Genomic DNA, 11,803 nt, shown 5'->3' with positions numbered 1-11,803 from the left:
GGTTGCTGTGAGCTGTAATGCCATGGCACTCTACCCAGGGGGACAGCTTGAGGCTCTGTCTCAAAAAAAAAAAAAAAAAAAAGAATCTCCTTGTGCAGGAGCTTGTTCCAAGGTCAGTTGCAAAGGCAACTTGGAAGTCTGTTCTGCCATAACAAAAGGAGGTGGCAGTGATAAAAATTTAGAAAAGGGGGGGCTTAGGTGGTGGGCAAAGTGGTGCATACTTAGACAAAGAGGAGACATGAAGTCCAGCCATGGCCAATAGCCTGGAGGCACCCAGGTTTTCATCTGAAACAGAAGAGGAACACTCCTCATCATATTTTTGTTCCTCATTTTGTAAGGTTTGTTGAGATTCAAGGGGGAGGCTCATTATACTTAGGTCTTCCTGCTGGAGCAGAAGGAGAAACACATCATTTAAAAGGGGGAATGCATCTATCCACGATTAGGATCTAAACAGTTTCTAACTAGTCCCCAATGAGAGAGAGCATCAGTAGGAACATTAAAAGGTCCTTTGGCCGTGTGACAGGAATGCAGTTTCTCCCCTATTCTGCCCCAGGTAGCAGCGTTAACAGTGCCTCCTCAGGGAACCATGGACAAACTTCTTGAATAAAGTGAAGAAACTGTTCTAACTGGGTAACGGGAATATGACACCCCTGGGCTAACATAGACTTAAGCATTAGAATAAAGAGTTCTTGCTCCTTTGAGCTGGACTGTCGCATAATTTATTACTTATCCTGGAACACAGATTCACTTAGGATCCACGAAGTTCCTCATTTCTCCTCGTGGGGGGTTTCCTCACCTGCATGCACCTACTATCCTGCACTTTGGTCCCTATTGAGGGCGCCACCTTTTGCAAACCCTCACAAAGAGTAAATGTACAAAATGGGGATGGTAAGGAATGAAGAAAATAAACTATATAAAAGACAAAGATCACAGGAGAGATAAGGAGGGGTCAGTAGGTCTCACGCAGTTGGTGACTGCAGCGCCCAGCTATGAACAGCTTTATTTATGTAGCACCTAAACTAGGTTGCTGTACTAACAATACTGAAAATCAGCAGGGAGAGCGAGTGAGAATATTTTCATCTGGCAAGGTTGAGGGGAAGTAATAGTACACAGGGTAAAGACTAACTTTAGGGAGAGAAGGCTGTGTGCTTTTAGGCAAAAGATGGAAAAGTATTCACACTCTACGTGACTTCTGGCAGAGGGAGCAAGGAGAAAGGATTATTGTTCTTTTAGGAAGGGAGGAGAAGCAGTTGGGGGCCATTCCCTGAATGTGCCTCCTGGGCTGTGGGGGTCTTGTCACCTAACAATCCATACTCCACAAAAAATCCTTGACTTAAGGGCAAGTTTAGCATCATCAGATGATTCCCAGACTGAGTTCTTCTCTGCTCCCAGAGGCCCCAGGTGGCTCCACTGCAGCCTCTGTCCCTCTGTCGTCTGCAGGGACCATGCATACATGGGGGGACTCTGGGACAACCCAGGAGCTGGGAAGTGCAAGTGCAGATGATAGCAGCAGTTGGCTGGCACACTGAGAGGGGCTGTCTGCGTCTGATAACCTGGTAAAGACTTTGCAGCCATCACACACCCCAAGCAAGATATCCATACAGCAGAAAGGGCAAGTCTCAGTCCTGTTAGCACGTGTGGAGTGCTGAGGGCCCAGAGCCCCATAACAGTCACATAAAAGAAGTCAGGAGCAGGCACTGACCTCCAGGACACAGTTTTCCCACATCTGGTTATGGTGGACAGCCCAACATCAAGAACCAGCTGTCAGAGGGACGAGTCCCTGATCGCCCTCTCCTTGATTCCTTCAGGGCTGGATGCGGCTGTGAACTTCACACAACAGGAGGAGCTTTGTGGGAGGAAGGGCAGAAGATTCTCTGTAGATATGTGATGCAGAGAAGCTTTAGGAACATCAAATTTATGGGAGACAGAGAGGAAGACTAGAACCTTGAAGATCAGTTTGAAAATTCTGTAAGTCATCTAGGAAATCATGGAGGAAAAGGCTCTGAATGTATGAAACGTGGTAAAGCTTCCAGATTCCCCGTGACCTTTGTGTATGTGAAAGAACTCACACTGGAGAGAACACATCTTACCACAGGAAACGTGGCAAAGCCTCTGGTGACTCCAGACATCTCTGTGACCTGGCGAGCTGCCCCACTGGGAGAAGCCTTGTCTGTGGAGACTTGGGGAAAACATGGAGTTCTCCCCATTTTCTTCAAAGACATAAAAAGACTCAAACTGGAAAGAGGCTGTTCACGTGAAAAGTGTAACAAAGCCTTGCCCTGGTCAGATCCTTTTACTAGCAGGAGAAACCCACATGAAGAGAACCCCTGTGAGCAGGCGGAAAAGGCTTCCAACGTCCTGCACCACAGGAAAGGACTAACTCTGAAGAAGACGGTCAGTGCGGTCTATAGCAAAACTTCTGCATTGATATTTCTCTTTCAAGACAGGAAGGAACTCAGTCTGGAGGAAAAACTCCATGAATTAAGAAAATGTGATACAGGTCTCAGTCACTACTGGGGTTCTTAAATGCATAAAAGAACTCAAGTTGCAGGGAAACTTTATTAAAGTAGGGAATGTGGAGGAAAGCTTGATTATTCCAGTTTTCTTCAAAGATGTAAAAGGAATCAAACTGGAGAAAAACCCCATTAAGTGTAAACAAAGTGGCAAAATGTTTGGTTTTTCCAGTTCTTTTTGAAAACAAGAACTCACGCTAAGGAAAAGCCTTATGAATGTAAGAAATGGGTGGACCTTTGGTTCCACTTTTATTTGAGGATATAAAATAACTCATTCTCAAGAAAAACTCTGGGGAGGCCTGGGATGTGGGAGAGCTTTCGCGTCTCTTGCCTCTGTCCAGAGACCTGCCCGCGAACACTGGAGTCGGATCTGACACTCTGACAAGGCTCCCTCCTGTAATGTACTTTTGTCATTGCTGCCCAGGCTGCTGCTGTAGTCTGTGGTGAGTGAGCCACACCGCACAGTCACCTCCCAGTGCAGCTGGCCTCCTCGGTGCTGGGGCAATCTAACCGGTGGGCTGCACTCACTGCTTGGTGCCCAGCACAAGACCCCAGGGCCAGCCCTTCCAACTCTGTCCTGTGAGAGAAGAAACCTCTGCTGCCCTGGACCCTTGGGTTAAAGACTGCCCACCCCCCACCCGCAGAGAGGGGTTTAGGTGCTGAACTTGTCCGCAGCCTGTCTATACTAATCTCTGACACACCTTTCCCCTACAGACCTTGGAGTGTGACCGTGAGCGTCACCATGTCTGTCACCTCTAAGTCCTTGTTTTCTCTATTACAGAGGCTGGATACCTTTGGCAACTGCCTCTCGCTACACACCCCTCAGCTTGCTGCCCTCCCAGGGTGGGCTACTCACCCACCCCCCCAGAGCCGTGCAGGTGGGCCTTTAGTGACAGGGCCACAGTGAACAGCTGTCACTGGATCTTATTAAGTCCATGAAGAAAAGTCTCTGTCTTCCATGTTCTTTCTTTGCGTGCACTCCATGATCTGCCTTCTCGGACCCACTGACAGTGAGCTGTCTCACTGAATGTGCTCTGTGGCACAGTACCCTCTCCAGATCCCAGACCTTCGCTGCCCACCTGGGGATGTCCCACTTGCTGACCCGTACTCTGTGGCATGATCCCCCCTGCGGATCCGGGACCTCTGCAAGAGCAAAAGAAGCTTCCACTGCTTTGTGATGGCAGCTAGTTGACTCTGGGAGGTCCTTGGGGGGAGCTTTGCGCTGCTGTCTGTGGCACTGGGAGGTCTGCCCATGTCACAGGTTAGGAAGGAATCAGACAGCCAGATGATGCAGCACTTGAGAGGGGTCCCTGACTCAGAGGCCGAGGAGTGCCTGCCCGCCAGGGAGGACAGAGGGTAAGGAAGGAGGTGCCTGCCCAGGCTTGGGAGGCGACTGTGCCAACACCCCTCTTCGTGATGGGTCAGGCGGCAGCTGCAGGTGGACAGCGGCTGGGCTGCGGGTGGGGCGGGGTGGAGGTGGGGACCCGGGCTTCCCAGCGGGCTTCGAAGACTGGGAGGGCTGGAGGAGTGTCACGGCAGGAAGAGTGAGGGCGGGGCGTGCGAGCTAGACCGGGTCGCACAGCGTAGCCTAGGCCAGTCCAGGGGAGACGGCAGCCCTGGCAGTTGCTGTGGGACAGGAGGTTTATCCTGTCCGGCAGAATCGGCCTAGCAACGTGGCTTTCTCCGATGTCAGGTGGACAAGGTAGAAGGAGGAGCAGCCTGGTCTCCGCCTGAGGCACCGCCGTGAGCGTCCTGGGGGAGCGGATGCCCACTTGGCCGGGCGGTGGGATAGCGCTGGCTTCGGTGCCGGCGAGCCCCTGGGGTCTGGTCAGGCTGACCCTCCATCCCCGTGCGTTTCTCTGGGTGCACAGGCACGCGGCCCCCCACCCCACCCGGGCCTGCCTACGGCACCTCGCTTAACCCCCATCTATGTGGGCTGTTGTACTGATCCACCTGCCCAGCTCCCCAGAGCGAGCGACTAGACTAGACCCGCAAATCCTGGGAGCACCTCGGAGCGTCGCAGGGTGGGGGTAGGGCGGGAGCAGGCCCAGGGTCGGGGCGGGGCTCCCGTGGTGCGCTGGCCAGGCCCAGCCTGATGCTCTGCGCCCGCCGGGGCGCATGGGGCGGGCGCGCCATGGGGAACCGCAGCGCTGCGGACGCGGGTGGGCTGCTGGTGGGGCGCGGGCCGGGCTCAGGGGCCCCGGTGACGGCTGCGGGGCTAGGGGGGCCGGGCGCGGCGGCGCTGGCGGGGGGCGTGCTGCTCATTGGCGCGGTGCTAGCGGGGAACTCGCTAGTGTGCGTGAGCGTGGCCGCCGAGCGTGCCCTGCAGACGCCCACCAATTACTTTATCGTGAGCCTGGCTGCCGCTGACCTCTTACTCGCCCTCCTGGTGCTGCCGCTCTTCGTCTACTCCGAGGTGAGCTGCGTCCCCGACCGCAGGCGCATCTCGCCTCCCGCCTCATTGCCTGCCCACATCCCTGCCAAGGAACCCCTGTGACGGAGCCACCTCGCCTCTCGCGAGCCTCCAGCTGAGGTGGTTGCAGGGGGCGCCGCGCCTGACCCCTGCACCCGCACCCCGCCCTGCATCACGTCCTTCCCTCGCCCCCAACCCCCTCTGTCTTGGCATCTGCCGCTGCAGAGATACTCTGTCCTTCAATGCAGGGGTCCCGGAAACAAGCAACTTTTCCAGTCAAGTCCTGCCCCCCTGCCCCGTCCCAGTGAGTCCCTGGCTATTGGGGGCTGTGGTTCTGGGGAGCCTGGTGACATAGAGGAACCAGCTGGACAGACAGGCAGATGCAGGCTCAGCCCCCAGCTCCCCTGATCCCTGGGGACACACACACACAATCACTGCACACGGTGGCTGGGCCAGCCATGCACACACATAGCCACACACTTGAGCAATCAACAAGGAGACACACACGCACATGCAGCTGCTCAGCTTCTAAGCTGGACAGAGGGAGACCTGAGCCCTGGAGCCTCCACCACAGACTAGGTTTGGCCTTGGGGTGGGTCCACCTTGGTGCCAACCCCTTTGCTTGAGGTCTGGCCAGAGAAAACCGGCTTAGGTCTGCACTGTGGGGGTGGGGAGGCTTGGGGTTTCCACGGTGGACAGGGCAAGTCCTGGCTGGCTGAGGGCACAAGGGCACACCTGAGCTGTTGCTCTGAAGAGCTGCGACGGACGTCACAGTGACGACTCTTAAGCTCCTAATCGTCCAGAATCACAGGCAGGGATTAGAGGGGCTGTCTGCTCCTTTGCCCTTGCAGAGTGCCAGCCTCTGTGTGTGATCCCATGCTGGGCATGGGCCCAGGTCTTTGTATTTTTTCAACTAATTCGTCCAAAAGACAATTATGTGGATGCTATCACTACTCTCATCTCACAGATGAGGAAACAAGCAAACTTACTGGTTCAATGTCTGCAACTGTGGCCTCCCTCTTCCCCAGGCCTTTCTCGTCTTAACTGCCAAACCCATCCCAAAGATGGAGGGGGCATTTCTCTGCCCCCTCCCCTGGACAGTGGGTCCAAGGACTGCTCAGACAAGTGTGTAGGGCAGGGTGCCCGGGGTCATCTGGCTTACATTGGGCTCCCTTCCCCTCTGATACTCAACCCCCATTCCCCCCCCGCCAAAATAGGGGTCCCAAAGCTGCCATGGCTAGGGAGACCTCACTCGGTCTCGAGTCTTGTGCGCCCCGTTTCTTCCTCCAGGTGCAGGGCGGTGCGTGGCTGCTGAGCCCGGGCCTCTGCGACGCCCTCATGGCCATGGACGTCATGCTGTGCACCGCCTCCATCTTCAACTTGTGCGCCATAAGCGTGGACAGGTGGGCCGCCCGCCCCGCCCCGCCCCCAGCCGTGCCCTCCCATGCCCCTCCCGGCTGCGCCGCCCTCACCAAGCCTCGTGTCCGTCCGGCGCCCCCTCTGCGCTCCCGACAGGTTCGTGGCTGTGGCCGTGCCGCTGCGCTACAACCGCCAGGGTGGAGGCCGGCGACAGCTGCTCCTCATTGGCGCCACGTGGATGCTGTCCGCGGCGGTGGCGGCGCCCGTGCTGTGTGGCCTCAACGACGTGCGCGGCCGCGACCCCGCCGTGTGCCGCCTAGAGGACCGCGACTATGTGGTCTATTCGTCCGTGTGCTCCTTCTTCCTACCCTGCCCGCTCATGCTGCTGCTCTACTGGGCCACCTTCCGCGGCCTGCGACGCTGGGAGGCGGCCCGGCGCGCCAAGCTGCACGGCCGCGCGCCCAGAAGGCCCAGCGGCCCCGGGCCCCCGGCCCCCGCTCCCGGATCGCCCCAGGACCCCTGCGACCCCGACTGTCCGCCCCCGGCGCCGGGCCCTTCCCAGGACCCCTGCGACCCCGACTGTTCGCCCCCTGACGCCACCTTGGCCGCGACACTCCCGCCCCAGACCCAGCCGCAGGTCCCCAGGAGGCAGCGAGCCAAGATCACCGGCCGGGAGCGCAAGGCCATGAGGGTTCTGCCGGTGGTGGTCGGTGGGTTCCTATCCTGCGGTGGCTGGGAGGGGAGGGGGGCTGACCGGGAGGGGCGCTGACCCCCCGGCGCCCGCAGGGGCCTTTCTGGTATGCTGGACGCCCTTCTTCGTGGTGCACATCACGCGGGCGCTGTGTCCCGCCTGCTCAGTACCCGCGCGGCTGGTCAGCGCCGTCACCTGGCTGGGCTACGTCAACAGCGCCCTCAACCCTGTCATCTACACCGTCTTCAATGCCGAGTTCCGACACGTCTTCCGCAAGGCCCTGCGGGTCTGCTGCTAGGCGCTCACCCCCATCTGAGGAGGGGGCGCTTTTGTCTGCCTAATTAAACAAATTCCTTCCTAAACGCGGCTGTGAAGTCTCCGGAGGGTGAAGGGGGAAGAGGGGCTTCAGCTCCGCGAGCCCAGGCCCCCTCTGACACCCACCAGACCGTCAGTCAAGGAAGTCAGAAGAACAGACCTCTCCCCCCCTCCACTGCCGCTCAGGGCAAGGAGGGAGGGCACCCTGCCGGCTCCGCCCAAGAGTCCAGAACCACAGCGGCCTGCCTCAGTTTTCCCTCTGGGCAGTGGCCTGCAGGGGAGGAGTCTTTTCACTGGAGGGTCGGGGCGGGGGTTTTTATCGCAGCTGCCCAGTCCCAATGGGAACACACTGCCCATGGGGTCAGCACCCTGAACAGACCAACTCCTGCTTCTGGGCTCTGCAGCCCCTGTCCCTGCAAAAGCTGAGCTGACCCACCCACCATTTGGGAAGCTGCCTAGAAGTCCAAGCCTAGCCTCCTTCCAGCCCCTGGCTAGAAGATGCTTCAAGAGGCAGAAGAGCCTGTATGCTGGGTGGGGCCACTCAGGAGCCTCCCTGGAGGGTGCTCCACCCTGAGGCACAGCCAGTCTGACCCTGGGAGAGAAAGGCGCAACCTCAGGCCCCTCTGTCCAGGGACAGCCCACTCTGGACTGCACCTCAACTCTCTCGCAGCCCAGGGTTGCGGGAAAAATGGGCTGAGAGGCTCTGTGGCCCTGTCCTGCACTGGGGGTGCTGCTTGTGAGCAGACTGGTGTTTATAAAGAAGCTTAAACTATCCCCTGGTGAAAGGGCCACAGCCCAGTCCCCCTACATGCTGCTCCCTGCCCCTCTGGTGCTTGTGCCCTCCTGCTAGAGGCCTCAGCTGCTGCTTCCTCCAGGAAGCCTCCCCTGACCACCCACCTTCCAGGACTGATACCCCTCAGGGACCCTCTGAGTCTTCCTGCTGGCCTGGACACTTAAGCTTGGGCATTCACTGATGCCACATGGTAGTGGGAGGAGGGGCTCCCTCTAGGTTTGTCCCAAGGGCCTGGGGCACCCCAAACATACCAAGCCCTTGCTGACCACACAGAAGAGCTTGGCAGATGTGAGGACAGACTGTCAGAGGCCAGGCACATGCCCCAGGACCTCAGGGATGACTGACAGGTCTTCTGAACCCCACAAGGCACTCTGCTCACCGGGTTTGGAAGAAGGGATCTTTGGAAACTTTGAACCTCAACAAACTCATGGTCCTCAGGTTTCCATTTCCAAGGAAAGGGGAGATCCAGTCTCCCCCACAAATCTAGGAAACATTCCCATCCCATTTCTGCAAAGCTTGGTCCTGGGAGGCCGGATGGTGTCCCACACTCAAGGGGTGGTCGCTCACCACATTCACCTTGCAGCACCAGGAAAACCCACTCTGTCTCAGGGGAAGGCCTGTGTGTGGCTGAAGGGACAGCATCTTGGGTGCAGAGATGAGGCCTCTTCCTGGCTACACTGTGTGACAGCAACAGCCCTGAGCTCACGGATTGGCAGGAGGCAGCGGGCACTTGATGACAGGCAGACTTCACAGGTAACTTGTTAACTTAAAAAAATGAGGCAGCTCCCAAGGCTCTGGTCTACACCTGCCGAGAGCCCAGACACACAGCTGCCCCTACTCGTGACCCTTCCTGTTTCTTGCCCAGTGTAGGGTGCAGGGCTGGGCACTTTCTCTCATGCCAGTGATGTGAACTTGGCAAATACCTCGTCCCTCACAGTGATAGTACATCAGTCTGTCTATTGGTTTATCAGGCACCTGCAGGCACAGTGACACCACCCCCAGTGGGATCTGCACCTTCTTTCCCCAGCGCAACTGTAGCTGCTAAACCTGAGTGTGGAGAATACCAGCAGTGATGGCATCACAGGAAACACATGGAAGCTTCCAGAACATGGTGACCACTCCTTCAGCAGCAGTCCTGGTCAGCAGGGAAGGCAGGTCCAAAGAAGGAGCCAGGGACTCTGCATGCAGAAGACCCTGCTGAGCTCACTGCCCCGGCCCAGCCTCACATGGATGGGCCAGAGTCCCTGTACAGCAGCCTCATGTTATAGGACAGGGTGAGACTCTCCTGGTGCTCACTGAGGCCCTGGTGCAGTACTATGGACCAGGGCCCGCTTTGCCCACTGCAGTTAGGATGTGTGCAGCAGAAAGCGCCCAAGGGCCAGAGTGGAACCAGCCATCCCCAGGGACAGGGAGACTTTATTTACAACCTTATTGACACACACAACACGTATGTACACGCATCACAGGGCACACTGTGGACAGGATGGGATGCTTCTGAGCCCAGAGATGAGAAAGCACCGTGAGGGGTGGGCAGTTCTAGGTGGGCTCAGGAAGCTACCGGCCCTCCCGGTCTCTGCGTCCCGGGTACAGGCCCCCTCAAGTCCATTGGTAACTTGGCCAGCAAGTTTCTTCACTGTTCACAACCACCTCGCCTCAGCGCCCCTAAAGTCTTGGGAGGTGGAGTCTTCACCCTGTTCCAGCCTTACCACAGTGCAGAGCACAGGGCAGCCCTTCAGACGGTCACTTTCTCCATCACGCTTTCGGCAACATGTACATCATCCGCCTGCACAGTGACAGCTGCTGACTGCCCGCACACCTGCTGGTGGTCTTTCCAGTCCTGAAAGGAAGGATACACCATGTCACCAGGAACACTGCTGCCTGGCCACAAAACAAGAGTCACACAAGACACTGCTGGGTGTGGTCCCCAGGGTTGTGTACCTGCATAAGCCCCACTGGCGTCTGGGAGCCCAGCCCTCCCCACATTCTCCCGGCTTAAGAGATCAAAGGCAAACAACCAACCAGGTGGGAACAGGTCTGTACTCTTTGATCAGGTTTTTGCATTAGGAATTTAAACAAAAGAAATAGTCTTGCAGATTACATTGGGACTGAAGGACTGAGAACAAGAAAATAAATAAATTAATAAATAATAAATAAAATAAAAAGAAATGATACATGCAGACAAGTATTCACATACAACATTGTCATCCACAGTGTTATTTATAACCTCCGTAACCCCACCAAGGCAGAAGGATGACTTGAGCTGACAAGTTGGAGACCAGACTAAGCAAGAGGAGATCCCGTCCCTAAAAAATAGCCAGGCATTATGGCAGGTGCCTGTAGTCCCAGCTACTTGGGAGGCTGAGGCAAGAGAATCACTTGAGCCCAGGAGTTTGAGGTTGTTGTGAGCTATGAGGCCACAGTACTCTACCAAGGTTGACACAGTGAGACTCTGTCTCAAATAATAATAATAAAGATGGAAGGGGACACCAGTAGGCCCTATGTGCACAAGGGTTGGGCTCTGTGGCTCCCCTAGAAGGAGGGAGGTCAGTGCCAGGAGATGCTTCGCCAGCATGGTCCACCCTCATGCTAAGCTGCCCATGTGCTGAGCCACCTGTCCGGCACAGCAGGTGCTGGACTGTGCCTCACCTGCACCAACACAGCACGTGGCAGGCAGGATATGAATAAACACACACACAAGAACAGAAACAAATATGTCCTAATGTGCTGGGATGGCAGAATTTCAGCTGATTATAATAAAAAAGAAAAAATCATTGAAATGATTCTTTAAAAAAAATGAGATTTTAATTTAAAATCACCTGGACGTCAATGTTACTAGGCTTCCATCCTGAGAATATGCTGCTCTGGGATGATACGTCTCTGTCTCTGCCTCTTGGGAGGCAGGTGGGGGATGGAGCCCTAGTGAGGAGCTGCCCCACATGGTGGATGAGGGCCCTGGACAAGGCCTCCCACGAGCTCGTAATGCTTCCGTCTCCTATCTATGATGCCAGTGTGCTCCCTGCCAGGAACATGGGCAGACAGAGGGAACAGGCAGCCCAAGTTAGTGTCAACTCTGAGCTTCTAACGTGTTCTTTGAGCAAAAATGCAGACCCCCAAGGCTGACATTTATTTGTTTATTTTGAGACAGAGTCTCACTTTGTCACCCCTTAGTAGAGTCCCATGGCATCATACCTCACAGCAACCTCAAACTCTTGGGCTCAAGAGAAGTTGCTGGGACTATAGGCACCAGCCACAACACTGGCTATTTTTTAAGACTGGGTCTCACTCTTGCTCAGGCTCGTTTCAAACTCTTGAGCTCAAGGCAATCCACCTGCCTCACCTTCCCAGAGTGCTGGAATTACAGGTGTGAGCCACCACACCCAGCCCCCATGACTTTTAGAATCTCAAATTCTGGATTACTAGCCTAGGTTCACACCTATAATCCCACCACTCTGGGAGGCCAGGGTGGGAGAATCCCTTGAGCTCAGGAGTTCCAGACAAGCCTGAGCAAGAGTGAGAGACCCCGTCTCTCCTAAAAACAGAAAAATTAGACAGGTGTTGTGGCAGGTGCCTGTAGTCCCAGCTACTAGGGAGGCTGAGGCAGGAGGATTGCTTAAGGCCGAGAATTTGAGGTTGTTGTGAGTTAGGCTGACGTCACGGCACTCTAGCTCGGGTGACAAGTGAGACTATCTCAAAAAAAATAAAGAAAAATGAGCTGGCTC

The 11,803-nt window shown here is 56.0% G+C and overlaps 2 protein-coding genes across 4 annotated transcripts in view; one reads left to right on the top strand and one right to left on the bottom strand.

The window, feature by feature from the left end:
• The first annotated feature begins 4,647 nt into the window (after positions 1–4,647).
• DRD4 (dopamine receptor D4) lies at positions 4,648–7,274 on the top strand. Its single transcript, XM_003802777.1, has 4 exons — positions 4,648–4,929; positions 6,217–6,329; positions 6,442–6,995; positions 7,072–7,274. Exons 1-4 carry the CDS (start codon positions 4,648–4,650, stop codon positions 7,272–7,274), a joined length of 1,152 nt encoding a protein of 383 aa, XP_003802825.1.
• A 2,194-nt stretch (positions 7,275–9,468) lies between these two features.
• Positions 9,469–11,803, bottom strand: part of DEAF1 (DEAF1, transcription factor) — a 52,764-nt gene continuing 50,429 nt past the window's right edge. For all 3 annotated transcript variants that reach the window (XM_023508573.1, XM_023508572.1, XM_023508571.1), the window contains one exon: positions 9,469–9,921. In XM_023508573.1, the coding sequence (XP_023364341.1) occupies positions 9,817–9,921 (105 nt within the window). In that variant the 3' untranslated portion in view covers positions 9,469–9,816. The remainder of the gene's footprint in view (positions 9,922–11,803) is intronic.

The sequence above is a fragment of the Otolemur garnettii genome, unplaced genomic scaffold (genome assembly GCF_000181295.1).
Source record: "Otolemur garnettii isolate 467f Iridium unplaced genomic scaffold, OtoGar3 scaffold00260, whole genome shotgun sequence".
NCBI classification, from domain to species: Eukaryota; Metazoa; Chordata; class Mammalia; order Primates; family Galagidae; genus Otolemur; species Otolemur garnettii.
Note: the sequence above shows the minus strand (reverse complement) of the source record. Positions and strands in the feature narration are given on the sequence as shown.

Bases quoted from the DNA above. Each gene is read 5' to 3' on its own strand.
- DRD4 (XM_003802777.1), top strand. From the start codon at position 4,648: ATGGGGAACCGCAGCGCTGCGGACGCGGGTGGGCTGCTGGTGGGGCGC. The intron at 4,930-6,216 runs GTGAGCTGCGTC...TTCTTCCTCCAG, and splicing joins CGCTCTTCGTCTACTCCGAG to GTGCAGGGCGGTGCGTGGCT. The intron at 6,330-6,441 runs GTGGGCCGCCCG...CGCTCCCGACAG, and splicing joins TGCGCCATAAGCGTGGACAG to GTTCGTGGCTGTGGCCGTGC.